The sequence below is a fragment of the Drosophila persimilis genome, unplaced genomic scaffold (genome assembly GCF_003286085.1).
Source record: "Drosophila persimilis strain 14011-0111.01,24,50 unplaced genomic scaffold, DperRS2 tig00000700-arrow-arrow-pilon, whole genome shotgun sequence".
Lineage (NCBI taxonomy): Eukaryota > Metazoa > Arthropoda > Insecta > Diptera > Drosophilidae > Drosophila > Drosophila persimilis.
In genome coordinates, this window is record NW_020825340.1 from 1,141,287 (window position 1) to 1,169,018 (window position 27,732).

Sequence of the window (27,732 nt, forward strand, 5' to 3'; positions counted from 1 at the left end):
TTTGGCTTAATTATGCTCGAGCTCGAACCAGCCGCTATCGAAGATCAATACTAATTGCGTGTTATTGAAATCGTCGATTGGATTGATTGGAACTCGGGTTCTCGTTTCCAGCGCGATGAGAATAGTATTACCCGGGCATAAACATTTACTTATGTACGTGCTTATTTACGACGATAGTTGGATTCACTCTATACACGGGTGTGAGTGAGCGCGATCACGTTTCTCGAACTCCAATTGGATATCGCTGCATCAGCATTTAATGTCTCTGATAGAACTGCAGCACTTATCACCAACCGCTTTTATAATACTTTGGGAACGCTCATATTTCCATTTTCCTAAGGCTCATGCACGCCGCACCACGAGTCAGTGTCAGGTCAGTCGCGTTCGGCAAGAAAAATACAAGTGGCCGGAGTTTTAGCAGCTTTGTATATCGCATCTGTTTTCACGGACCCGTGCAAATGTGCATAGGTTCTCGTCGTCTATCCGCTTATCTGCGGCACGTTATTTGTTGTAAGCTGGATAATACGCCCACCACCGAACATGACCAGGGCTGGCTGACTTTATTTGCAGAAAAATCAAAATAGAATTTAAAAATAAACCAAAATAGCAAACAAACAGCTGATTAGGGGTGGGAGATATCGCACACTTGATGGGTTCTAATTGTTCTAGCCGTTTCGATACGTTACCTATCGGTCGTAGCAGAAGAGAAATTGAAAATTATCGGTTTTAAAAATTAAAGTAAGTAAAGTATTCTTTCGTTTTTATGCTTACAACCCCACAATGCTGATTCAATTAACGACGGTGTTCTAGTCAAAAGAGTATCTTAAACAGTTCTAAGGAATTTTTACACTGTTGAACTTTTTGTTTCAAAATTAAAGCAAATGAAAGAGGTTTATTTTAGGTCAATCTCTGCTTTGCAGCAGACAAAATTCTTGCTAGCAAGGTATATGTATATTTCAGGAATTTACAAACAAATTTATGGTGATTTTGTACAATTTTTTAGTGAAACTACTGAACTTAAAGCTACAATGATACTATGCTTGTAAAATATAGGGGCAGAGAGGTAGAAGGGAAACATTTCAAGTGCACTTAGTCGTAGATGTGACTGTAGTGCTGCTGGTAGACGTGTATATAGTTCTCCTTCTCCTGCGGCGTCATTTGGGCTATCAGCTTGTCATCTAGCTGATCCAGGGGATGGGGCCGTCCGGCAACCGAAACAGTAGGTACATCGTCGGCTTCCTCCTCAGAGTCCGAGTTGCTGTAGTTTTCGAAGTCTAGATCGGCTGCAAGTAAATTTTACAATGAGATAGAATTCAACCTGAATCTGTGTTTAGAAAAAAGCACTTACGTATCTTGGCGTTATCAATGTCCTTCTCGTCGTCACTGGAATCGCTCGAGTTTGCATTCGATGAGTTGACGCGCATACCCTTCATGTGTGGCTCCTTCTGGCCGGGCTGCTTTTCATGCTGCAGCAGCACAGACATAATATCCTCGTTTTCCTTCCTGTTCCGGTGTCCGGATGTGCTTGACGTTGGGCCAACATCCTGTAGAGCCCCATCCGCCGCATCCGCATCGGTTATCACAGTGCTCTCCGTCATCCAAATGGGTCGCGACTTGCGCTCAACGACATTGTCGGACGTATCATCACCGCCAATGGTCACATCGACACGCGTCTCCTCAACGGCAAAGCCTTGGTTCCTCGTCGCTTCGCCGGACCACTGCATGCTGTCGGGTCGCAGGGCATTCGGTTTCGTGATACCACGTATCGTGTCAATGTCCACAGGCTCTGGTTCGAGGACTTCCGGTGCCAGCTTGATGCCCTCCACCTCACGCAGCAGATCGTAGAGTGGCTGCAGTTGCTCGTTGAAGTGGGCCAGCATCAGGCGCGAGTCCTTCTTTGGCATGGCCGCACTGTCCTCCTCTACCGAGCTGCCGCAGTACGTGCAGCGAAATTCCAGCGTGGCCATGTCGAACAGCTGGTCCGCCTCGAGATCCGTGAACGTCTTCGAGCACATCGAGCACTTGAAGCTGGCCCGGCTGGTCGCATCCCGTTCCTCTGTCTCCATACGTTTCCGCATCAGGTCCAGCTTGTACTTAACAACGTTGACAAATGTCTTGTAGTTGATAAAGTAGTAGTTGACCTTTTGCGCCTTTCCGTCCGGCCCCGTCTCCATTTTCAGCCGGATCTGGATGAATTTGTCGGTGCGCAGCGTGGTGATGCGCGCTCGGAGCTGCTTCTTCTCGAACCGCAGCAGCTCGCCAATGTCATCCTCCTTCATGCAGGGGTTCCGCACCAGCATGTCGATGATCAGGGCATCTTCCAGCGAGTAGAATCCCCGCACTACCAGCCGTGCCAGTTGCTTAAGACTGCTGGGGACCTCGGTGACATAGCGAACTTCTTTGGCCGGTGCTGCGTTCGATGCAGCAGCTGACGTCGACGACATGTCGTGAATATACCAACGCCTGTGGTGCTAGCTATTGCTATTGCAACCACGCGCTTCGCCCCGTTTTCCGCTCAACCGCAGGAGGCGTCAATATCGTTACGGGCAGCTCACCGTGTACCTACGATCGTCATTTGTTAATCGTTTCGAAGCCATATGGTACTTTTTGCTATCCTATTTACCTTGTTTCACTAGTGGTTTGTTTTTGTTTTAATTTTACAAATTCTTCAGCTGTTTCTTCGATGCGTTTGCATGGAATTTTTAGATGTTATTTATCCTGTAACCGGTGTGACCGCGGATTATCGATATGGTCTGACCCTCAGAAATATACCGAAACCATGTCACAAATTTGAAAATATACCGTAAATATACTAGCGAATTATTTGTATTCAAGCTGCATCATATTCCTCGTTTTTGGTATTCGGTCGAATATCACTAGCTAGCTCAGCCCTGAAATCAAAATTGTATCCGATTGATCAATTTCCTACAAGACTGGTTAAACTTAAATTTGTTTTCATCTTTATTGCATAAAATAAGGTTTAAGCAAAAACGGTCAACAACAATTTCCACTAAATTAATGTCCTTACATGAGAACTACACGTTAACTACACATTTGCTACATATTGACTACATTTGTATGTAATTACCAAAAGCGACACCTGAAGAGTTGGTTAAAGTACCTGAAGTACGTTTAAAAATATGTTGTTCGTTTTTTCATATAAGCACCATGGAAGCACCAGTGTGAAAAATCTCCGTTATCCACTTTTTGACATGCATTTTTTCCCGACATTTCTGAAAAATTTTGTATTTTAACGTCAAACGATCTCTGCTTTGGACAAGTGGGTGCACTCACGTCCATAGCGCGTCTTAAAATATACTGGAATATACTAGAAAATACTATGAAAAGTATCAGTGTGACCTCGGACTTCGCGATAAAGTATACGGTCTGAAAATCAGAAATATACCAAAATATATACCTAAGGAAAATCGAGCTAAGCCCACTTAATCCCCCTCCATTTAAACAGGTGCACAACTTTCTGTGTATATTTTGATTTCGAAATTAAGTTAATGGTAGATTTACGGTATATTGGTATATAATGGTATATTTTTATCAATTTCATCAATCTATTAAATTAGCATTCATATCCTCGTCACTGATTCACTTTAAATCAATTTCTATTTAGCGCGTATATTTGCGGTATATTTCGGTACATTTCGGTACATTTCTGAGGGTCAGACGGTATATTTGATCGATAAATAAACTCATGAACGCGGACATGTTTGAGCATTCGGTTCGATGATGATTGCGTTTCCATACAAAAATCAGTGCAAACCCCAACTAGAGAGTCTTTTTCCGTTAACAATTTAAATAAGAACCACGAGTGGCCGGAAAAACAACAAAAGCGCCCGAGTGCTGAATTTATAAACAAAAAATAAATATTTTTTTTACCAAAATCTGTTGCAGCGCTGAATAAAAAACATAGAGAGTGCAAACCCAATCGGGTATTTTTTTTAATCCCACGGCGCCCACAGCACCGTCTTTTACGGACCAACAAGAAAGAGCGTGCCAACTGTTTTTGTTTTTTTTTTGCGCTTCGTGTCTCTCTGGTTTTGCTCTGCCGTTCGTGGGCTTTCCCTCGGTGGAAATTCGGTTTTCCGTGCGTTGTTTGTTGCCATCCATCGGTCGTCGCGGAGTGCAACTACGGAATACGGAATACGGAAAGCAAGTACGAAGCGGATTCGAAAGCAAAACAGCAAGCGCCAAGAGGAAGCGAGAAACGCGGCGACAAATTGATTTTTTTTCGTGCGAGGACGGGAAAAGTGAAGAGAGTTCAAAAATTACATAAAGAAGGAGACAAAGAGAAGGTTCGTTTCGTCCTACCAACCCGCCCCCCATCTCGGGGAAAGCACATCAATTTAGATTAAAGTTTCATAAAAGTGCTTCTGCAAACGCATTTTTTTGGGCCGTCGCACGTGATTTGTTTTTCGCTTTCCTTCATTTTCACCATCCACATCCATCCACCAAATCTTCGCTTGGGTGTCGGTCCCACCCCTGTCCAGGGAGAGCCGGTCGCCACCAACCACCCTCATCCACCCGCAGCGGACTGCCGCCCGCGCCCGTGCCCGCTCGTCTGTGATGTCATTCCACGGACCAGCGACATCTAAATATTGCGTATATCTAGTACATACATACATCCTCGTGCATACATAATAATAATGGTCTTAGACATCCTGGCGCGTCCTCCCCATGCGAGCCTACGTATGGTGGGGCGCATTGGTAAATCGTTTAGTTCTTTGCATAACCCTTGAGCAGCCATGTACAATATATGTTACATGGAAAGGAATGCACATGCCTTGTGTGGGGTATATAATGTGATACATCGTATGTACTACGACTACACGGACGACTCTACAAATCAGGTCAAAGTTGCATAGTTTGACCCAGATCCGAGCACTGACTGACGTACAGCATGGCTTATGGGCCACCGATTGCGACTTGAATGGGAACCGTAATTGGAATGGCGGATTACCTTGCAACAGAGTAAGAAGGGCGAAAGATTTTACTTCAGGACAACCGGGTTCCCCCCTCCACCATAAGCTCTCCTTCTCGTCGGAATCTTTGGCTGTCGATCAGGAAATCAGTTTTTAGAAGGTTCTCCTCCTCAGTCTGTGGCTGCCTGTTCCTGCCCCCTGTTCTCTTCAACCCAAATAAATGTGTCTCTGCCATGTCTCCCCTTTGGACAAATACATATTTATCGATGCTACGCGATCTTAGGATGTTCCTTTTCCATTCTTTTAAAGTTTTACACGTCGAAAAACAGAAAACTTTCTGCTTAGGGTATAGCCCATCCTCGGAGCCATAGTGTATGATTTTGAAAGTAGCCTTGGGTTGTCCCATCTTTACATTTGATGCTGTTGAACAAAGAATTGGCACCGCTAGTCGCAATAGTAGCCCTGGGACATTGGATTGCCCCGTCCGTAGATAGCCCAAGGTGTTTACTGTTCGAGTGTTCGAGTGTGTCCAGAGTTTTTTGCAGTTCATGTGTTTTGTTCGTCTCGTTCGGACTCCCACTCCGATTCGCACTCCAGCTGGCGAAAGTGTGGAGGCAGTCAACACTGAACTTGGGGGAAAGAAAGCCCTGGCCAAAACGGCAGGCCCACAGCTGGGAGCAGGCGAAAATATCGACGTGTTTCATCCGGGAGGGGGCTGTGAGGGGCATTGAGGGGGGATGTGTTACTGCTGCGAGCATTTTTCCTTTGTTTTGGGCGAGTGTTCGCTGCTCGGATCAGAGCCCAAATGGGCTTGAAACAACGGGGACGAAAATCGATAATGCTACCCCTGGCAGCACGCACGGGCACGGACTCCCGGGCTGCGTTGCCAGGGAATGGGAAGCGGAGTGGGAAGGGGAGTGGGAATGAGAATAGAGTGGAATGTGGAGCAGCAGGCCCTGACAGAGAGCAGCGATTTAAAGCGTGTGGTAGTTACCGTTGTCGAGTGGCAGAGGCAGTGGGGAGTGGGGCGTGGGCGTGGGCGTGGGCTGGGAGGGTGGCTCACAATCCAAGCTGAAACCCAGTTACGAAAATAGACACAGAGCTCAAGCTGCTGCTGCTGCTGCTGCTGGAAAAGCGCCTCACAGTGGAGGCCCAATTTTGCCTGCTGCGCCGCGGAAAACCCTGCAGAGAGAGATAGAGAGGAAAAGTTTGCTCCAACGTCATGGTGCACGGTGCAATAGAAGTCTGGCAGCAGAAGCACTTTCCGGAGGTTTAATTAAATTACTTGCTTAGTTTGTAATTAAACATTTTAAGGGAAGCGCCAAGAGGTTGTTGCAGGCTCCAAAGTTGGCTTGAAAACACACACACAATATGCCTGGTCATGTACACGGAATGCATTTTGTTCTTGCACTCGAGGGCCACCCAGAGCCAACCCCGGTGCAAGTCTGGGGTCAAACAGCAATGCGCACCGTGATTCTGGAGCAATAATCGGATAAAATTACAAAGAAATCCTTGGTCAATGGATGCCTAACGTAATAAGCGCTACCAAATCTATTAAATTATCACCCAAAGTGAGTTGTAATTTGGTAAAATTACCCAGACGATTCACACTCAACCGTTGAGATTGGCTCCTCCACTGCTTCTGTCTGTGAAGGGAGCTTCTTTGATTTGGCAATGTCAAGGGGGAGGAGGAGGATTGTGTAACTTGTAGCCAACGGAGGGGAGGAGAGGGGAGAAGAAAGCAGAAGCTCCGCGTTGCTCGGATAATGCCAACTTTTGGCTGTCGTGGCACACAATTTGTACGAGTATTTGCATTTGTCGCACAATCAAATCTCGACAATAAAAGGCCTCGTCAACGGAAGGGATAAGTACGAGTTGCAGACGAGTCCGCCCCAGGCCGAATGATGTATGCTCTTGGCGCCACGGAAAGCAGGCCGTTGGATGGGTCCGGCGAGAAGCACTCCCCGAGCATAGGGTGCACTCGGACCCGGGAAAACCCGGCGGAAACGACAGACAAAGCCCAGCCAATGTCGCTGCTGGCACGCCCACGGGGCGGACAGATTACTGCCCTTTGTCTGTGGCCATGTCCCAGCGGAAAGCCGCTCCACTTGCTCCAAGATGATGCAGCGAAGCGAGCCAACGATAAGCGCTTTGTCGAGGCCCACCTTGAGTCCCGTCCTGCCCCGGTCCACGGAACTGAGCGAGGACGAGCCTGAATCGGCATCCCTGTCGCTTATGGCAATTAAGTTCTGCTGACAGAAAGAGGCATAATAGCCCCAGTTTGAGGGCAGATCCGTAGTTGAGTACGGACGACCTTCTGGTAGATAGACACCCGATGCTGGAGTTTAAAGTTTTCGAATAGATTTCGTTGAAAGTTGGGCCCAAGCAGGCGTCAAAGATTACGATTTGAAAATTTCCAAAGCTCAAAGTTCCCGCTGTAAGTCCTTAAAAGTCTCGACTCCTGCACACTCCGTCCACCGGGGGGTGCCGTAGAGGAGCCTCATGTTTGAAGGATTTACAACTTCCGTTGCGAAATTGCAAACCATAAGGCATGTGGCATGGGGCATGGGGCATGGGGCATGGGGCACATTACCTTGGCTTAGTTCGGGGCTGCAGTTGGAAACATTGTACGCTTTATCGTAGAACTTTTTGCAGCCACAACACAATCGCAATCGTCAATAGGGGGGCAGGCGAGGTCGGAGGTTATTGGTTGCACGCTAAACCCACGAAAGTGTGCCATAAATCTGCTCTTTGAGGGAAAGCCAAAGCCAACTCGTGTAGCTGTGGGCCTGGTCAGGTGAATCGGTTAGCAGCCATTTTGGGTCCCCTTTTAATCCCTCAGTTGAAGGGAAAAGAAAGCTGAAGCATATGGCTTTTAATCGCCAGCTCAGGGAAGATGTGTACAACGACAAGGAAACCCTTTTTAAGCTCTCGTTTCAACTCTTTTCCTTTCAGGTGGACCTCGTAATTGCAGGTGAAAGAGGGTCAACGAGGTCACGCGGAGGACTTGTTCCAGCATGCACGTCGTATACGTGATGTAAGAGAGAAGGCAGAAAAGAGTACGAGTACAAGAGTACGAGACAGAAAGAGAGAAACAGTAGAACGGAGGAGCGAGTGGAGCGAGAGGAGCTAGAGGCACGGAGAGGGAGCAGCAGGGAAGGCAAAGTGAATCTCTTCCAGAGCACAATGTCATCGATCTCGGCCCAGGGCGTGGTCGAGCGGGCCTCTGCCGAACTATCGAAACGCATCAACGGTCTGGGACTCCGATCAAAGCACCACCACAGCAGCGGCAGCGGCAGCGGCAGTGCCAGTGGCGACGGCGCCTCCTCCAATTCCACGTCCAGCACGACCGCGTCCAGCGGCAAGACCTCGGTGATGGAGCGCGTCACGAACGCCCTCTGTGGCGGTGGCAACTCCAATGCCAACGCCAACGCCAACTCCAATTCCAATTCCAACAGCGGCAGCGGCGGCAACACCTCCTCTGCGGCAGCAGCAGCCGCCACTGCCGCGAGTAATGCCAATGCCCCGCCCACCCCCGACAAGCCATCGCGGGGCAGCCAGAGTCCCGGCACCGTCGCACCACAGCCGCAGCCGCTGGTGCCACCGCCGGCCAGTACCGTGCCGGCAACGCTCAACCCGACCTCGACCGCGGCCCTCCTCATGCAACAGCAGCAACAGCAACAGCAACAGCAGCAGCAACAGCAGCAGCAGCAGCACCATCAGCTGCAGGCACAGATGGCCGGCTCCACGCTGATCAACTCGAATCACCACTTGGCCATGTCCCCAGGGGGATCGGGACCGGTCCCGCCACCATCGGGATTGCCACTCGGAGCCCCACCAGCACCGACGGTCAAGTCGATCGCCAAGCAGATGAACATCCAGATTCCGGGCGTCGGTGTCGGTGTCGGCGCTGGCGCGGGCTCCGGCTCGCCCACATTCAGCACCATGGGCATGGTGGCGGCCCAGAAGGCGGCCGCCGGAGGAGGGACGCCGCTGCAGCTGCGCAAGCAGCTGCCCAATCCCCACCTGCACCATCCGTACGGCAATGTGGTCGTACCGGGTGTCCCGGGCTCGGGCTCGGGCCCGGTGCAGGCTTCCCAGTTGGTCGCCGTCGCCGCCACCCAGTCCACGCTGATCCTCCACAAGCACCCGCACCCGCCTCTCATCCACAGCATCGACGCCCTGCTGCTCGACGACCGCTTCCTGAATCGCTTTTTCCAGTACTTTTCGCCGTACGAGCGGCGCGTCCTCGCCCAGGTGTGCATCAAGTGGCGGGACATACTGTACCGCAGCCCCCGCTACTGGTCCGGCCTGCTGCCGACGCTGCAGTGCCGCGAGCTCCGCCAGATGCCCGGCTGCGACCGCGGCAAGCTCTACAACTCGCTCATCCGTCGCGGCTTCCATGCTCTCGGCCTGGTGGGCGCCTCCGATGAGGATGCCCTGGACGTGGTGCACTCCTTCCCGCTCGCCTCCAAGCACGTCCACTCGCTCAGCCTGCGCTGCTCCTCGATCAGCGATCGCGGCCTGGAAACGTTGCTCGATCATTTGCAGGTGAGTCTTTTTTTCCGACAGAAACATGACACTTTCTTCAGCCTCCCTCAGCTGTTGGCTCTCCACTTTACGGCGCACTATCTCTGCGGCAAAGCAGCACAGAGTTCCCAAAATATATGCTTTGAAAAGTTTGGGGGCAAAGTTTCTGGGGCCCGTCTTCTTTCCGGCATTCGCTCGAGTAGGGGACCGCCCAAAGGACCTCTCAGAGAGCAGCTGCAGCCTCCCCTGCGAGCGACTTTCATTTGGCCTAAAGTCTCGGTCGACGGAGGCGGACGCAGGAGGACGGGGAAAAGTTGACAGTGGTCAGTCCCGTGTCGGATGAGATCCGAAATAAACCCGCACCATCTCGGCGCTGGTCAAGCGAAACTATTTTCATTTTATTTCGGGAACGAGAACTTGTGCCGTGCCGCGCGCCACACAGAAATAATGAAACGTGTCAGAGCTGAAAAGTGTGTCATCCTCATCGCCGGGAAGGGGGGAGGCCACAGGCAGAGGCAGAGGCAGAGGCACAGTCACAGTTTTCGGCACTTGTCGCATAATGAATTGATGCGATCAATTTCAGATGCAATCACATCAAAGAACCCTCGTAAATCTCATTTAATTTAGCAAAATATTTTGCTCCGCTAATTTGTTCATTCGGGAGCGAAAGTTCCCTCGAATTGAATTCATAATTTGAATGAATCTTTCATGAGGTGAGCGGTGCGTGTGCCGAATGGAATGTATCTGGGGCATTTTCATTATTGTATTTTTGTTAAATACAATCAAAATGTTCTCTTGTTGAAGAAGACACAACTTTTGGTGGAATACCCTGGAAGAGGGTATGTTTTATTTTGGCAAGGAGGGATAAAATGATGAAAAAAACGTTGCAGAGAGATGAAAAATATACCTAAAGAATAGGCAGACCCGAAGAGAGAGAGAAAAGAAAGAAGAAAAGTGACAGGAAAACCCAAGAATCGCAGAGAATGGCAGCAAAAAGCACTGCCTGTCACGTCACACAAAGAGCAGGAAGCTGAGAGAGTGACAAGTGACAGTGAATAAATAGGCAGCTCCGGGGAGAGCGGAGGAGTTTAGGAGGGGGCACCAGCGGCTACCATCCGAACGATCGATTTGCAAGGGTATTAAGGGAGCTGAAACGCCGGAAGCTGGTCTCTAATTTCCACCTGTCAACCTTTTGTCGAGAACTCTCTACCCTCAGACTTCGATGAGGTAATCCTGTACGTTTTCATTTAGCCAGTGGAGCTACGTTGTGCTCCTCCTCCCAATTGAATAAAGCAGAGTCCCCAATAAACAATAACTTCATTTATGATATGACAAAACCCCTACTTTGCCCGAAGGTCATATGGCAGGCAGACCCAACCTAAATCGGATTGGCAGGACTAACAAGTGCGGTTCGTCCTTAATTGGTGCTCAGCTGTGGTGGAAGCGAAGCAAATACATTCGTTTCATGGACCAATTCAAGGCAATCTGAGGGCCTAAACCACCAGGGGCCCGGCAGGAAGGAGGCAAGCCGGAAACTGGATAATGGTGGAGCACTGGCAGTGCCACAGTCCATCACACACTCAATGGGTTGGACTCCTCTCCGCTGAGAGTACGAGTGCGAGTGCGAGTATGTCCCCCCCCCACTGTCACTCGGAGGGACTGCTGATGTCAGAATTAATCCAATGTGAATGCATGTCATGTTTATGGGCCTAGTTCTGGGTACTGGTGGCCGCCCACAAATGGTTTGATTGCAAATTGCTGTCACTGGATGCGTCAACAACGCCCCCACATACAAGCGGGGGACCCAAAGGACGACTGGAGCGCCGATGATGGTGGTGGGAAGAGGATCAACCGGAGTGGAGTGGAGTGGTGTGTGCGCGGCAGTTTGACCTTGGGGAATCGACGGAGTGCCTCCCAAGTGCATGTCCTTTCCCTCCGGACATGCAATGCGAAACGAATGCTAGCGAATGCGACGGAAATGCGACGAATTCTACATAGTACATTCCCATTACATATTTAACGGAATGGCCAATGCGCTGGGAGTACGGATACGGGTGTACGGGTGTACGGGTGTACGGGCTATGCCCGCCATTTCCCGATTGCCGCGGACGTGTATCCTCCAAAGTGGCCAACGTTGAAGTGCCAGGAGCGCGTTGAACCCAGCCCCGTTGACCCATAAAACCCACTAGAGAACCTGGGCTTGAAAGGGAAGCCTGAATTACCTGCGTATAAATAAATCGCAGCGATTACGAGTACGGGGACGATAGTTTTTCGCCCGTCGAAGGGTCGAGGGAGATTCTGGAAAGCCCTATGCCCCTGCCCCTCTGCCATTTCATTGGAAATTCGTATTTATATTTGTGTACAACAGAAAAACCCACATGCAAACACTGTGAACAATTCATTAGCATTACTTTTTCTGCATGTACAGATTGTTTGTTCTTGCATGCAAATATCGCGTGTATGCAAAAACCCTTTTTAAAGAAAAAATTGTGTGTGTTTCCCTTAAAGCGGGGAAATTTTGCTCATTTCGGCTCTTGCGATATTCAAAAGAATGAAAAGCGAAAGCTACACACAATGGCCGATCATTATGGGATGTTCAGAAACTACCCAGAGATACCCCCCGAGATATCGAGTAACGTCATCTACCTAAACTTGTATACACATGTCGGAACGAACGTTCTATTCGTATTCGTATTCGTATTATCATTACATTTGCGTGGCTGCTGACTTTTGGTATCGATTTTTGGGGCAGCAAAAAGTTTCCCCTTGGCCACATCGTAAGGAAAACTTTCATAATTTTCCATAAAAACAGAATAGCAATGGGAACGGGAATGGGAATGCCAAACACACAGAGTGTACAGACGAAAATCCGTACAACAAACGGCAAAACCGTACAGCGTTTACGTACAACATTCATAATGAACTTGTGGCAAACTTGGCAACGATATTATTATGGCTTGCTAGTCGGTGGCTCGACTGCTGACTGCTGACTATTGCCGGAGTTAACAATGCGACTAGTACGGAATCCAATTACTGCCATTCCATACACTCATATCCAGTAAAACATAACCGTAATTAGACCATTTGAATCGTTAATGAGCTGGGAGCTGGTTGCTGGTTGCTGGGTGCTGGGACTTTTGCTTATAATTAATGCAAAAAAGCCTTAATTAGGCAAATCATTTACTGGCACACATAAAAGAAAAACTAACGGAGGAGCAGGACCCGGCATGCGTACCCTCTGTGCCCCGGAGTCCACGACTGATTGATTGTTCATTATGTATTGTATTATGGTATTGGTATTGCATCTAAAGCGTACCTTGCCGCCTTATCGAATTTCTACCGATTGTTGTTTTCAGTTTCAGACTCCGGCGTAGGATTTGCTGGGGGTTGGGTAATGCGTTTTTCTGCTCATGTGATTTCCTGTGCCCGTACCCGTACCCGTGCCCGTGGTTTCTATATCGTGCTTCCGGCTGCGCTGCGTTGGTTGTTTATCGCTTTTGCGGGCTTTGTTTCCGCCGGGAATCAGGGCGCCAGCCTCAAGAGCAGACAACAATCATGGCCTGGACGTGGGCCTGGACCTGGTCCCGACACAATGTCTGGCCCTCGAATCGGGGCCATGTTTCACTCCGGCAAAGGTCAAAGTTGATCGCGTTGCACGCTGCTTTCAGATGCGATTTAAAGCCAGCAGAAACTTTTAGCAGTTCCACGGCACAACTTTGGACCACTGCAATTTAATCCGAATCCGAATCCGAATCCCCGCCCCCGCAGCCCGTAGCCCATAGCCCGTGCCCCGCCATCCCCCCACTCGATTTGTTTTGCCACAAAAAAGCCAAGGGATGATTGCTAATTGCCATTTTGTGTGTGTTTTGTGATTGTTGTGGGTGTGCGGTGAACCACATGATATATCGAATGGCAAGTGGAATTCCTGCTGAAATTGGCAGTTCGAATGAATGAAATGCTCTCAAAATTGTAATTGCTTAATTACTCAATCTGTATCTGGACTACTCTGCGGGTTCATTGCATATCCTCTGTCCTTTCCAGGAAAACTATCACTGTGCTGATCTGTAAGCAGTCCTTGAGAGCTTAAGTGGCAGAAGGAGGGCTCTCCTTAATATCCGATTGTGGATTTCATACTTCATAGTTCCGCTGGTGCCAATACGCTCTTTTCCACGATTCGACCTTGTCAGAATTTTCCAAAAATAACAGCTTAAGTAAATATATAAACATTTCATAAATTGATCAATAAAATGTTTTATCTCCACATTCTAGAAATAATAATGCTTCTGTGGCTGTTGTTGTTTGCTGTTTTATAAATACCTTGTGGTTCAGTGGCTCCATTGAATTTCAAATATGCCCCCATCTCTTGGGGAATTTACTGTCTGCCCGAAACATTTACCTGAGGCACCCATACGAGTGCGAGTGTGAATACATATGTGAATACCTATAGGTATATGAATTCTAAATTCTTGCGCCTGTGATTGGCCTTTATTTTCCGCTGGCCAAGTGTCAACACGTAGTGTGTGTGAATGCCATCAAATGTCCAAAAGTATTTCAGAAATCATCACGACAGCAGCTCATAAAAATATTTTCGCTTGACAACCGAATAGCACACATTTCCGAGGACTAATATGGCAAATGGCAAATGGCACCCGAAAACCATTCACCCAGACTCTGACGATTCGATTCTATTATGCTTTATTGTGCTTATCCATTCGATATACGTATGGATATTACCGGAGCAACGTGCCAATCAAAATTCACTTTGGAAATTTAAAGCTGTCTAAAAATTCATTGTAGCATGCTGAAAAATATCAAATAACTTGCAGATACAGATACAGAATGCAATCGGAGTTCACTTACGGGCGTGCTTGGCCTCCACGAAGAGGTTCTTGCACTTGGCCGCCTTGATCTGAACGCCACACTCTGGAAAGGTTTGGTTTGAAAGGACTTGGGCAGGGGCAATGGACTGCCAATTAACCATATACTTACGGGGTCCGTGGGTCTGTACAACTTCTTTGCAATGTTCACCTTGAATTTAGGGGGAAATTCGCAGAGAGAATCGAGAATTAACTGTTGGAAAACTCACTGGGTCGTTTCGGTGCAGCCGACACAGAGCCGAGGACGGCCAAAATCACAAATACGATTAGATCTAGGGGCTGCATGATGGGATGACTTCCTGCCGGATTAAACGGAAAACTCGGCTGTAGTTCGCTTTTATCACAGATGTTATATAAGATCTGTGTGTGTGACCAATCGCGTTAGGTATGGATATTATATTCTTCTTCCGGCTTTACTATTCAAGAACTGATTTTCATGGCTGATCATCATATCTATGTTTGACGAATCGCACAATAGTTTTCTGTGTATTTTGTCTTTTCTTTTGGCTGTACTACGCTTCTGCGGGCTGTGACTCCGTTACCTGGTTGTCCGTTATTCTTGTCATCTGCGCCTGAAAGAAGCTTTGTGCAGGCAAAGCTTAAAAGCCTTATCTCTCGATCTGCTCTTCATTCAAAAGCTTTGCTCCACACGCACACGCTCTCTAGTGCCCTGGAGTGCAGTCGTGATCTCTTGCTCTCTCAGTTGATTCATTGCCTTGATTGCTCTCTCTCTCTCTCTCTCGGCTGGTAACTTTCGCTCTCACTCTCAGGGCCAAGTGCAAGGGAGGGGAAATGGTTTGTCCATGGAGGCGAGAAAAGGGAAATTAATGTATGAGAATATTCAAAGGGAGCCTGATACAATTTTATTTGAAAATCCTTCAAAGGTTGCCTTAAATTCCTAGGGAGAGAGCTTTTACTTTTCGACCTTACTTTTTCGGAATTTCCCAACTAAGAATTAACCAATTTTCCACGATTCGCTTCGCAGAGCTTGTTTGAACTGGAGCTGGCTGGATGCAATGAAGTCACCGAGGCTGGACTGTGGGCGTGCCTGACGCCCCGCATCGTGTCCCTGTCGCTGGCGGACTGCATCAACATCGCGGACGAGGCCGTGGGGGCGGTGGCCCAGCTGCTGCCCTCCCTGTACGAGTTCTCGCTGCAGGCAAGTGCTGATCCGACTGGTACCCACCGGACAAACCCCCAAGCCCCCCAAACGCCCCGCCCACTAACCCAATCTCCTTCCCCACACACACACACAGGCCTACCACGTCACGGATGCGGCCCTCGGCTACTTCTCGCCGAAACAAAGTCACAGTCTGAGCATACTACGCCTGCAGTCGTGCTGGGAGCTGACCAACCATGGCATCGTGAATATCGGTAAGTGGCGGCGATCTCCCCCGAACTCCCCCCCGCCCCCCGTTCGTGTGGGGGGAAAACTTTGAAAATTCCACTGGTTTCCGCTTCACGGTCGGAATTGTTAAGCGATGTCAAATGGCATTACCTTACGGGCTCCACGGTCCGCTCCATCCATGGCTAAATCCCTCCGCTGGGGGTCGTCCCGCCCAACTGAATGTTCAATTTGCAAAATGTTGCCGATGACGACTCACACGGCAGCGGCGCTAATGGCACTTCTTGTGGCAGTGCTGTCTGTGGTCCAGAAAAACTGCCTAGGATATCCGCCAGGAGTGTGTCTGCTGGAGCATGAGCTGTAGATGAGCTACAAACAAAAAAATATACTCGTACGGGCGTATGAACAAACTTATAATGAAATGCTTGTAGAAAGACCTATTCCTTGCGGGTTTGGCCTGCTTCCGAAACGTGTCCTTTGTGCCCTCGTCACATCATCTCCAAACATTGCACTCAACTAATTGAAACTTTTTTGTGGGACACTTTTTGTGATGCTCTGCTTCCTGGGCAACGGGCAACGGGCAACAAAGTAAACGGCTCTACAAGGGCTTCTACGTCCTTTGACGTCCCTGACAGCTCCCTAACTGTACCCTTTTCAGCTGCAACTTGGCCTGAGCCTCGTATTATTGTATCTTGGACCCCACCACCAGCATCTGTGCCGAGAAGGTGGGGCCAGCCCCAATTAAGGATTCGTTCCACTATAAAGATCGCTGGAATGACAGCAGAAATGACGGAACATTTAGTGGGGAATACCTAACAAACTAAACTCATTTCATTCGTTTTCCAGCATTAACCTGGTCGTCAACCACTTTAATTGACGTATTTGTTGGCTGGAACAGAGCAGCGGAGCAGCAGAGCAGCGGAGAAGCAGAGAGCTTTAGAGCATACTTATGGGGCAGCGGAAACCCCATTTAATATGCAATAGACGACGTTGGCAGGCATAAACCTGCCATTCATTTCGCTTCCCAGGGAGAGGAACACGCCTCTGCACGGGTACGTTACTTTGACCTTTGCCATGGCGACGGCTATGGCTCAACGGGCTCAAACGCCCACTTGAGTCCCTGGCGACCGACTCGACTCGACTCGACTCAGCTCGACTCGGCTCGGCTCTGCTCGGCTCGGCCTGTGCAGCAGCAACGTCTGTGGCAGCATTTTGCCATCAATTTCGTGGCACGTCATTCTCTTTTGCTACCTGTGCCAGACTCCCCCCAATCCCCCTGGCTGTGGCAATCAGCAAGAACCATAACAACGCCTCCATCCCACTCCCACATGCTATTGGGCCGCAAATTAAGCTGCAGATTGCTGCAAGCGCACAGGATGCGGTTTCCCACTGCCTCAGAAGTCGCCCTTCGCACCGAAATCGAATTATCGCAGCTCAATGAACAAACTCGTTCTCGTTCAAGTGCAGGACAGGACAGGAACTGAATCTGGAGTTGCGGCTTAAGCTGGGAATGGGACTCGGGTCAGAGGTATTCGAGGTATCGCATGGCCTTGGGCGAAAATACTGCTGGTTGCCCATGCAGTTCGTTTGCTGTTCACCTGGACAGAGACTCGATTGTCAGTATGCGAAAACCTGATTAAACAGCGACTACAGCTTTCTAGAACTATTCGCTCAAAAGATCAAAGAGTTTATCTTAGTAATGGAAACGTAATAGAAAATGTCGGGGCATTCCCTGAACAAACTCCAAAGTGGTCTTGGTAAAGTGCTTAAAACATATTTAAACACACACTAAAGCCTCCTTTTGCATCTTGTTTACCGACAATATTTGCGTGATGGATGAAGGAGCATGGAGAGCCCAACAACGCCCAACAAACAGCATATTACACATCCGCACATCCCGTGCAACGGGGATTGGCTCCTGTCTCTGCCGGTCTGTGGTGTGTTTGTCCAGGGTAACGCCGTCCGGGCGGCGGTGCGGCGGTGCGGCCCGGCGTGTCTGAGGGGCCCTAAGCAAATAGGCGCCACATTAAATGCTGGCATTTTGTGTAAATTGGGCGGCAGTCATGAATTGTTTGTGGAACTCGACGAAAAATCAAAACAAAATACGAAATTCAACAAAGAATCAACACAGAACGACAATGAAGTACATATGCGACATGTCGGAGAGAGGAAATGTACATTGAAAAGTGGCAAATAAATCGGATAAAGCTCTCGCAACAAGAACAATAAGGAGAACACTCTTTTCTTTGTTATTCTGGCTGTAATCCATCACGGATTTGCACAACATGCGGACCCTCTTTACGGTTGCCTTCGACTCGGCTGAGAAGCTCAGGCGCCACAGTTTAAGCCATTGTCAGAAGTTGTGCAATCCGGCCCCGGGAGGAGTCGAGCTCTCCGTTCCCGGCTGTGGAAAAACTTTTAATAAAAACAACTCGCAACCGTTTCCCTCTAGCAGTGGCAGTGGCAGTGGCAGAGGCACGGTGTCCGGGCTTATCAGAACATCGAGAAGCCGTTTGGCTAATTGCATTTGTCATCTAATTGAATTGGGGAAAGTTTCAAGTTCGCAGAGCGGCTCGACCGCTGACTCTGCCCCTGGGAGGCGGCTCAGGTCGTTAGCGCTGGCCCAGTGCCAGTCGGCCAGTCGGCCATTCGGGACCAGTGGACTCTTTTATTGCCTTGCCAATGGCTTTGGCTTTGGCTTTGGCTTCACGTTCAGCTTTGACTTCAACACATCATTTGGCACGCAATCCGGGCCGAGCCCCAGCCGGAAACGGAAATGTAAGAGCGGCTGACTGACACATTGAATGGCTGTCTCGTCGCGCCCCGTCCAAGCTAATTGGCAGCGCTTCGAGGTCGTTCAACTGGGCGTATGCGTGATTTATGAGTCCGCACGTGTGTGGGCACGGGTGGAGCGCGGGTAGACGCGGGTCGAAACAATGAACAAGTTAATCTCCCATTAATTAGTAGTGTCAACCGAAATGCCGGATCCCATTTAGCAGAGCCGCACACCAGCAGCGGGGCAGGGCCTCAGCCCCCACTCCCCCACTGTCCCAAACTTTCTACCGCACAGAATCGTGCGACAGCAGGGGCCATCTTGATCGCTGATTGCCGGCTGTGGTTCGTTTCGCGTCTGAACAATTGCATTTGTCGTCGACGGCGACATGTCCATCAATTTAACCCGCAAAGTGCACCGGGACTGCCGGCCAAAAAGCTTTGCCACCCCCCACCTACCCACCTTGCCACTGTTGCCAAACAAAATGCTAGCCAATACACGGTGGGATGCATTCCATCCGAAAGGGTTAGAGAACCGTGGGAATACACCCTGAAGGGGCACGGCCCACCGTGCGAGTGCCGCATCGCAACCTTTTCGCTCAACATTATCAGGTGCACGTATGTACAAGTATCATATAAATCGAGCTGCCGGTCTTGACCAGAATAAGTGCCAGCCTAGTGCAAATTATGTTGAGCCTGTGTCGCATGTATCTATGGGAGCCTGCTGCTTCGCGGGAACATTCCTGCACGCCGAGACACCAAATTCATCTTCTTCGGTCGGGGCGGCACCACCGTCAGCTCTGCGCCTGTCCGTCCGAGCGCCAAGCAATTGATACATCTCCCTGGCAGTCTGCAGCTGCAGCTGCCATTGCCGCATCCCCATTCCGCCCCATTCCTCCAATCCCTCACAGGGGGAGGAGGAACGCCCCTCGGGTGTCGTGTTCATTAAATTACATTTACATTTTTCAAGGTGCTCGCTCGACGCTGCTGCTGCTGCTCGGACTCTCGTCTGGTGTCGGTTGGTGGGGCTCTGCTATTCGGCTGTCGCACGCTTTTCGTTGGGAAATTGTTAATTAACTTAATTTTTATTTTTATAAAAGCTCTTCGGGGGGCGATGCCATCCGATGCCCCCGGCATGGCACGCACTGTCCCCTGCGACGACTTCCCATTTGGCCAACTTGTCAATCAGCCGTCAGCTGGTCGCTGTTTTTGCGCACGCAGCGACAGCGACAGCGACAGAGACAGCAGCAGTGACCCTGAACCTGAACTTGGATGAAATGGCCACGCAGGCAGAAGCAGAGGCAGAGGCAGAGGCAAGGCCGGACGGACCACAAGAGTATTTGAAGAGCGGCGAGTGTGCACCCGGATCGGAGCACTTTCTCCCTGATTAGATCCTGGCACCTGTTCAACTTCCAGTGAAGTGCACAGGCCACAGAGAATCGGCCATAGACACATGCTCAGGCCCAAGGCCAATGCGATTGAAGGGGCTTCGAGATGCATAAAGTGTTGCGTTGCGTGGTCGCTGACTTCTCTTCGAGTGGGCGAATGAAATTGCATTTGATGACAGCCAAGGAGAGGGCAGGAACACACTGCCTCGCATCAACCGAGGAGCTTAACGTCACTTAAGTATCCGATGATGTTCCCACGCAGTAGCTCTGTGGCCATAGGGACACCAGCATCCCCCAGGCGCCCACGTGCAGGGCCAGGCAGGGCTGTCCTGTGATGGATGTCCAGCCAGAAGATGGAATGTGGATGGAAAGTCCTGCTCTAAGTGCCAGATAAAACGTATATTTTGTATACGATGGTTGCGATGTGCGATGTGTCGTACGAGTGAAGATTATATTTGACTATCCAGAAGATTGTTCGACGCGAAGCCATGTAACGCATATGTAATGGTTGTTTTATTGTTATAATGCAGAATATGAAAAGATACTGAAAGCTCTAAAGGTAGTAGAGAACCTTCACATATGCGCCCGTTCTTCATGAGTATCTCGTACGTTTAGTTAAGGCCACACAAGGCCATTAGCTCTGCAAAGTCCACGCTGTCCGACTGCTTGAGATCCATTAGCTTGTTGTACACGAAGGACAAGTGTCCGCAATTGTCAGAGAAAGTAATTATGTGTTTAAGACCCTGAAAACATTTAAAGTGTGTATGCAAAAGAGTTAACTGCATCTAGGGACTATGCACACTCACCTCAAGGGTCAATTCGATAGCATCACATTGTGATTCTTTACCTATGACTGCAAATAAAGCGTCGTAGACTTTGCGTATGCTTCCACTTAAATGAAACAGCAATTTCCACGCCTTACGTGTTTCAGTCTGTACCTTCTCTTGAGCGTTCTCGTCCAGTTGCCAAAACTGACACCCATCGTCTAAATAGTGAGTTGGATCATTTGGGAAACTATAAATCAGACGAAATTTGTAGAGAGGGTGTGGATCCTTTACGCCCGAGTTCCTAATTTCAAACACTTGACCTCCATCGACATTTTTAACCGACATACCGCCGATAAGGGTGTACTTCTTGCCACTCGTACAAATCAACTGACCAATACTGGCCAGAGCTCTTTTCAAGTCCACATCAAAATGGAATGCTATCAAGCCGGGAATAACATAGCCGCTTCGTACACCTGGATGACGTACATCAGTCTTCAAATCTCTAGACACAATTTCTCCGTCCTGAACTACATTATTCGGAGTAATCTTGAACGGCATTGCAAGGACCAGCAGTTGTTTTTGATCAGAGTGATTAATATCTTTGGGACAGTAGAGAAACGTGCATTACGAATATGCGTCTGGGATCGTAAAGAATGTAAAACTCACCTGCTCCTATAAAACGAAATTGTCCTTGGAAAATGGAGTTTATATCGTAGAAGGCTTTATATATTTTCTGGTTAATCTCTTCCATATCGTTGGAAATTATCGGAGTATCCAAACTCTCTTCCGATACTTTTTCAAATAATAAATCAAACGCTTCTTGTAGTTTCAACGGCATCGCGAAAATTTTCGTTTTTTGACTTCTTTTTTTTGCGGCAAGTAATAAATTTATGCTGATGCACGACGCTGAGTAGATGGACTCGATACTTTTCACAAGTATCGTAGAGAATGGCCGAGCTGCCAGACAGCCAGAATAATCGTGACAGTAATATTCTTCATATTCGATATTCCTATGTATTTTAGGGTTTTTTGGGTTTTTTGGGCTTTTGGGGTCGCTGATTACGAATTTGAAGTCAGTTTTCTTGTTTCGAGATTTACCGAGCTCTTTTCTCTTCAAAAGATCTATTTCAAGGGAGAAGATGTAGATGTAGATGTAGATGTAGCAAGGCCGGGGAGTATCCGGCCTTATTAGATCCGCCATTTTGAATTTGAAAAGTCCACCATGTTTTGACCATGTTGGTTTTTTGAGGTTAGAACAAAAAAACCAGAGTTGTAGTCCTTCAAAATTAATTTTGCGAAATGTTAGCTTTTCGTTTTTTTTGTTCGCTGTTTTTCATAAGTGATCTAAAAAAAAGAGTTTTGCATAAGGCCATAGAAAATCCCTGGTCGTAGTCACAGTATTAGGGGGTATTGAGACCAACCGAGACAGCCTGCTGTGGCACCTTGAAAACCAACTCGGTTGGAGGTCGGCCTGTGCTCCGAGAAAGGCTTGTTTTGCCTCCCACGAGAATGTGAATCGCAGAGGAAACGACTCTGCCAGAATATATGTATGCACATACGAGTATGTTTGGAAAAGATCTAGGAACTAACCCGAATGCAGTCATCACAATTACCGATTTGACAGCCAGCGCCGTCGAGAGGAGGGCAACAGTCTAACAAATTCTGATTGAAATTGTTCGCCGGCACTGACAGCTGCTGTCAGGGTGCCAAAAGAGTGGGGAAATGTAATTGTATCTGAATCTGTGTCTCTTTGTTTGCCCACACTCACTCGCTGTCTCTATCGATGGCTTTTGGCAAATTTGTTTTCTGTCTTTTGCATAATTTAGTGGCATAACAATTCGTGAAGCAAACACTAATTTCCAAATGAACACGAGTGTCGTATTCTGAAAAGCTGGGTGCACAAGGGGCAGGCCTATCCTGTGGATCCAAAATCAAGAACATTTAGCATTTTTCGATGAGTGTATGGAGCATTCGAGGCCCGGCTGCTCTCGATTGGATTCCCCTATCAAGTGGCTCATTTTAAAGGGAAAACTATTCGTAGACTACTATCCCTACCCCGAACTGGAGCTAATCTTTCGTTGCGTAATCCAATCTGATTGTGCGGTAGTTAAACTGCCATCCGGTCCTCTGAAGGGCGCCTAATGAGGCTACTTGGCCGTATTGCTTCTGGCCCATTAACGCATTCGCTGCTTTGGCCCCCAAACTTTGCCGTTAATTGACAGGCCACTTAAGACCCAAAAGCAGTGGGTGCCCTGTGCTTGGGTGAGATTTGTTCCATCACTTTGGCTTTAATCAGTCTTTAGTTTAGTGTCGGCAGCTGAAGCTGCGGAGCTCTGAAAATACCAACCTTTGGGTCCGCCAAGGAGCATTCCAGTCTATTCCAATGTGCTCCCAGTATGCTGTGGCCGCTCAATGGCTTTCCAATCATCCAAAGAGCATTTCACTTCCAGGGTTTTCCCAGGAAGCTGTGGCCGCTTTACCTAATTAACTGCGGAATGTTTTTCACGGGAATCTCCGCCCGCCTTCCCGCCCCACCCTGGCGCTCTTCCACGTAATTTGAGTAATGGCTCCCCATGCGGCCTCTCCTGAAATGAAATGAAACTTTAAGAAGGCATCCTCCTCTCATAAGCTTGCTTCATCTTTAAATCGCTTGAAGAAAGGTGTAAATTGTTGGTTTTACTTGAAACTTCGGAGGACACGGAGAACCCTGAAAGTAATGATTTCTGATTATTGATTGAATGTTTATTGCATAGAATATACTTTGAGCAAATGCCTTTCGCTCTAATAACCCCCAATAAGGCAGTGGGACCATCAGCAGCCATCAAGTCGTAAAGAAAGCCGTAAAGAAGTGCCGAACATTATGTGAGCAAAACATTCCGCATGTTAATATCACAGCAAAATCAATACAAATCGCTGGAGGAGAGTGGACGTGGCAGTGGAAGCCCTAGGACTGCCAATCAACATCGGATTTGTCCAGGACTTACCGACACTTGCGTACAGAATTCTGGGACAGAGGGTACATATATATCGTAGTGAATGGATTTCCACTACAAATATAAATAATAACTGAGGCAACGCGGGCTATTAGTAGAAGACGGCCAGGAGGAAACTAATTCCCAACATTTCCCGACAGGGGAATGAAAACTGTGTGTGTAATGGGGAAAAGTGGGTCCTTGGGACAGGCACAAAAACAGAATACAAAACGAGCCACCTAGCATAAATGTCGCTAGTTGTTATGGGAAATGTAAATGTATCTCGTAGACACACAAAGTATCTGACATGTTTATGTATCCTCAACCCCCACCCGCCCCCATGTGTTGACATGGGTGCGTGTATATGGGATGGATGGATGGAGGGGCCATAAGTTCGTTTCATGTTTTGGGCCACTATTTTGACACTGCGAAAATTTCCATTTACAATACATATCAAGCAGCCACCTCCCAGGTCCCTCATTTGCTGGAGTGTTCCGGGAAAACACACCCAATTTATTTAGCGACTTGAAGCATGAGGGGAATAATGACCAAGCAGATGGAATCTGACTGACTGAAATTATACTGCTATCTTCTACCACAGAGAATGTTCGTTCCAGATTACATATGAAATCGCCAAATGGAAATTCCATTTGCTGTGACATTTCGCCCGTTTGTAAATACTTTCAATGTTCGTTCCTGTAGTAACACTTCCACAGAGTACGAGTATCAATCCCAGCACCAAGGTCATTCGCGAGTGAGTCTCGAGTCACTGATTAACTAATCAGTCTCCGCGCCAGGGAATGCTCTCTCACCTTCGTCCGGTGCACCCGTTTTGCACCGATCGAGTGCCACCAAAGGTGTCCGCTTGAATCCTGTGTTTACCTACTCTTCACTCTTAAATACTTGATTTAAGAGTTCCAACTAAAGCATAGCAACTAAAATTAAAAAAAAACAAAAACAAAAACAAAAAAACAGTTCCACTGGAATCTGTTTCCCTTAATCACTAATAGATCACTTTTCACACTGTTTTGCACACATTCCACAGTTTCGCTGCTCGTTGCTGCAATTTCAGTATTGTGATCGCAAAAACGAGTAGTCCTGCGGCCAGCCATTACCCGTTAGTGTCGGTCACAAAATGAAACTGCAGCACGGGACCAGGTCCCAGGTGCCAGGTCCCAGGTGCCAGGTCCCAGGGGAATGCCACCACACGGTCACACAGTCACACAGACACACGGACACACGGTCTGGTCTGAGAGGAATCGCGGAATCGCGGAATTACGGGACGGGATCGTTGCGCGCCGATGGAGCGCTGATAACGAAATGAATTTCAGTGGCGATCACGAGCGCGATAAATACGCGCAAATCGAGGCCGATGCACAGATCTAGCTCAGAGTGTAATTCAATCGATGATCATTATCCGCCCGATTCCGCTCTCTCTCTCTCTCTCTGTCTAGCTGTCTCTCTGTCTCTGTTTCTCTGGGCATATCCCTTTCGCCTTTCGCCTCCCATCTAATGCGGTCTGCGTCGGCTTCTGTCGCCGCCGCGGCGGCCTGCTAATCACAGTTTCCAATAAAAGCACTCGTAGATGTCTCTGTATCTGTATCTGTATCTGTATCTATGTCTATTTGCATATGCATGCACTTACTCATACGCAAACTGTTGTTCCGTGGCATAGAGGCGCCTTTGTCTTTGTCATTGGATGTTTTTGCGGTTTGTGCCTCTCTGCCAAACAGCCGGCTTGCCCCATTAGTTGCAGCAGCAGCTCTCACTTGATAGATACAATTACTGTTAGCCTCCTTGAGGAGGCACAACACCCTTCTGCTGCCCGTCGTCAGCGTTACGGTTATTGTCACTGTTGGGGCTTCCCATCTTGGTTCCCTTTCCGCCTCCTCAATAGCACTTGAATATGTATTGGGCAATAGCTTCAAAATTCCGTTTTAAGTAAGGCTTGAGCAGGTCCCATTAATGGAGAAACTGCAGAACTGATCAGTGATAAGGATTCCAGAAGGTAGCGTATACTGATGGGTCTACCTTTCAGTGGGATCCCCCTGATGGGGTGCTCATCCGCTCATCAGCTCTGGCCAAAACTTAAAGATTGCTCCCACTCCCATCCACTCATCACAAGGCATCTATTATGTAAATAGCATAAAGGCTTCGCTTCAGTCCAGTCCAGTCCAGTCCGCAGCTAGATCCAGAGCCAGGCAGAGAGAACAGAGCACAGAGCGGACTCGTTTCATCAATTTTTCATAGGCTTTCCCATTTAGTCCGTTAGTTTTCCATTCACTATCTGAGTATCTGTGTATCTGAGCTATCTGCATCCGTGTGTGTGTGTGTGTGTGTGTGCATATTTTGTAATTCAAATCGTTTTTTCTATGCCTCTTGCGGTTTTTTTGGTCAGAAGCCAAACAAGGGGTGCCCGTGCCCTCCTGTGCTCCTCTCCCCCTCCGAGCATCTGCCGGCCGCAGTCGAAGTGGGTCGCACACAGTTGGTGTTGCCTGTACGGCCGCACAAAGCGGCTTACTCGGCCGGACCCGTGCCCATACCCATACCCGTACCCGTACCCGAACCCTTGCACTTTTCGACTTCTTCTCACCCTTGGGGGAGGGAGGTTGTGAAGCGGGCACCCCCTTCTTCTCCTTTGGAGTTGGTTTTTCTTCAGCGCCTCTTATCTCTGTTTCCGCAGCCGCCCAAGCACTGCTATGCCCCTCCCCTGCCCTCTCCAGCCCCTCCATTTCCCATTCCCATACCCATACCCATTGGGAAAGTCTAAGCGGCTTACGAACGGTAATTTTAGCCATGTGCCGCGTCGCTATTCGCCATTCGCCATTCGCTATCCGTTTTATCCAGTATCAGCGCAGGTTCAGGCAACCCGCTGTCCTTGTGCCCCTGCTTTGGGGCATGCTTTCTTAAAGGAGGAGGGAGAGTATTTCAAAAGTTACTGCAGACTGCAGGAAACGTTTGCTACGTGAGGAGAATGCATACTCGTTGGGGCTGAGGCTGGGGCTGGAGCTGGGGCTGGGGCTGGGGCTGGGGCTGCAGCTCGGACTGGGGCTGCAGATGCAGATGCAGAAGCACTCAGTTGTTAAACTAATCCTTTGATTCTTTCGACTCTTCTTGCAGTGCACTCGTTGCCGCATCTGACGGTGCTGAGCCTCTCCGGCTGCAGTAAGCTAACAGACGATGGAGTCGAGCTGATTGCCGAGAACCTGCAGAAGCTGCGCGCCCTTGACCTGTCCTGGTGTCCCCGCATTACGGACGCCTCGCTCGAGTATATCGCCTGTGATCTGAATCAGCTGGAGGAGCTGACGCTGGATAGGTGAGTCCCCCAAAGAGGCAACGACAGGCAATCGACAGGTTCTATATTCACTGCTTTCTCCGTCAGATGCGTGCACATCACGGATATTGGCGTTGGATATGTGTCCACGATGCTCTCGCTCACCGCGCTCTTCCTGCGCTGGTGCTCCCAGGTGCGGGACTTCGGGCTGCAGCACCTCTGCTCGATGCGCAACCTCCAGGTGCTGTCGCTGGCCGGGTGTCCGCTGCTGACCTCGTCGGGGCTGTCCAGCCTCATACAGCTGCGGCATCTGCAGGAGCTGGAGCTCACAAACTGTCCGGGGGCATCGCACGAGCTCTTTGACTATTTGAAGGAGCACTTGCCGCGCTGCTTGATAATCGAATAATCGATTGAGAGATCGCTCGTTGACACTCTGAACACTGAACACTGAATACTGAACACTAAACACTGAACTTTACTTTACTTTCCCTTTCCCCCCAACCACTTTGGAAACTGATTTTAGTTACGAACTATGTATGTATCTATGAGTATGCTAATTTGTACATTTATCTTTATTCGGCAAGTTCCTAACTACCTTGCTCTTACCCTATACCCTCCACCCTCTACCCTATACCTTATGCCTTATGCCCCCAACCTCCAACCCCCACTTACTCGCGTATAGTTTTAGAATTTTTTTGTATGATTTCTGCTGTGATTTGGAACGGAACTAAGTTAAGTTGATCTGTTTAAGACGATGTACCACAAAAGACCCAAAGATGATATTTATTTACATGCAATATAAATATAATATGTCTAATATACAAATAAAAATATATTTATAAATATACATACAATACATTATTTATATTATGG

The 27,732-nt window shown here is 48.6% G+C and overlaps 3 protein-coding genes across 5 annotated transcripts; 1 reads left to right on the forward strand and 2 right to left on the reverse strand.

Moving 5' to 3' along the window:
• Positions 1-899: 899 nt before the first annotated feature.
• Positions 900-2,692, reverse strand: LOC6602805 (general transcription factor IIE subunit 1). The gene is made up of 3 exons (XM_002027820.2): positions 2,624-2,692; positions 1,349-2,562; positions 900-1,283 (listed from the first exon to the last, which is right to left on the reverse strand). The coding sequence occupies exons 2-3, from the start codon at positions 2,442-2,444 to the stop codon at positions 1,090-1,092; spliced, it is 1,290 nt and encodes a 429-aa protein (XP_002027856.2). The 5' UTR covers positions 2,445-2,562; positions 2,624-2,692; the 3' UTR covers positions 900-1,089.
• A 1,455-nt stretch (positions 2,693-4,147) lies between these two features.
• LOC6602808 (F-box/LRR-repeat protein 16) lies at positions 4,148-27,678 on the forward strand. The gene is made up of 7 exons (XM_026991981.1): positions 4,148-4,307; positions 7,890-8,981; positions 9,036-9,485; positions 15,327-15,500; positions 15,598-15,715; positions 26,706-26,901; positions 26,968-27,678. Exons 2-7 carry the CDS (start codon positions 8,121-8,123, stop codon positions 27,263-27,265), a joined length of 2,097 nt encoding a protein of 698 aa, XP_026847782.1. The 5' UTR covers positions 4,148-4,307; positions 7,890-8,120; the 3' UTR covers positions 27,266-27,678.
• On the reverse strand, positions 20,338-24,972 carry LOC113566443. 3 transcript variants are annotated; one of them, XM_026991982.1, is made up of 5 exons: positions 24,398-24,856; positions 22,961-23,320; positions 21,280-21,303; positions 20,653-21,212; positions 20,338-20,589 (listed from the first exon to the last, which is right to left on the reverse strand). In XM_026991982.1, exons 2-5 carry the CDS (start codon positions 22,980-22,982, stop codon positions 20,458-20,460), a joined length of 738 nt encoding a protein of 245 aa, XP_026847783.1. In that variant the 5' UTR covers positions 22,983-23,320; positions 24,398-24,856; the 3' UTR covers positions 20,338-20,457. The 3 variants fall into 3 exon arrangements, 1 of the variants encoding a protein (XP_026847783.1); XR_003409088.1 differs by lacking the exons at positions 20,338-20,589; positions 20,653-21,212; positions 21,280-21,303 and adding an exon at positions 21,310-21,891 and having other exon boundaries at positions 22,961-24,972; XR_003409087.1 differs by lacking the exons at positions 20,338-20,589; positions 20,653-21,212; positions 21,280-21,303 and adding an exon at positions 21,310-21,957 and having other exon boundaries at positions 22,961-24,972.
• Positions 27,679-27,732: the final 54 nt, after the last annotated feature.

Bases quoted from the DNA above. Each gene is read 5' to 3' on its own strand.
- LOC6602805 (XM_002027820.2), bottom strand. From the start codon at position 2,444: ATGTCGTCGACGTCAGCTGCTGCATCGAACGCAGCACCGGCCAAAGAA. The intron at 1,284-1,348 runs GTAAGTGCTTTT...ATTTACTTGCAG, and splicing joins CATTGATAACGCCAAGATAC to CCGATCTAGACTTCGAAAAC.
- LOC6602808 (XM_026991981.1), top strand. From the start codon at position 8,121: ATGTCATCGATCTCGGCCCAGGGCGTGGTCGAGCGGGCCTCTGCCGAA. The intron at 15,501-15,597 runs GCAAGTGCTGAT...ACACACACACAG, and splicing joins TGTACGAGTTCTCGCTGCAG to GCCTACCACGTCACGGATGC. The intron at 26,902-26,967 runs GTGAGTCCCCCA...TTTCTCCGTCAG, and splicing joins GAGGAGCTGACGCTGGATAG to ATGCGTGCACATCACGGATA.
- LOC113566443 (XM_026991982.1), bottom strand. From the start codon at position 22,982: ATGCTCCTTGGCGGACCCAAAG. The intron at 21,304-22,960 runs GTTGGTATTTTC...CCATTTTCCAAG, and splicing joins GCTCCTTGGCGGACCCAAAG to GACAATTTCGTTTTATAGGA. The intron at 21,213-21,279 runs GTGAGTTTTACA...ACTGTCCCAAAG, and splicing joins ATTTCGTTTTATAGGAGCAG to ATATTAATCACTCTGATCAA.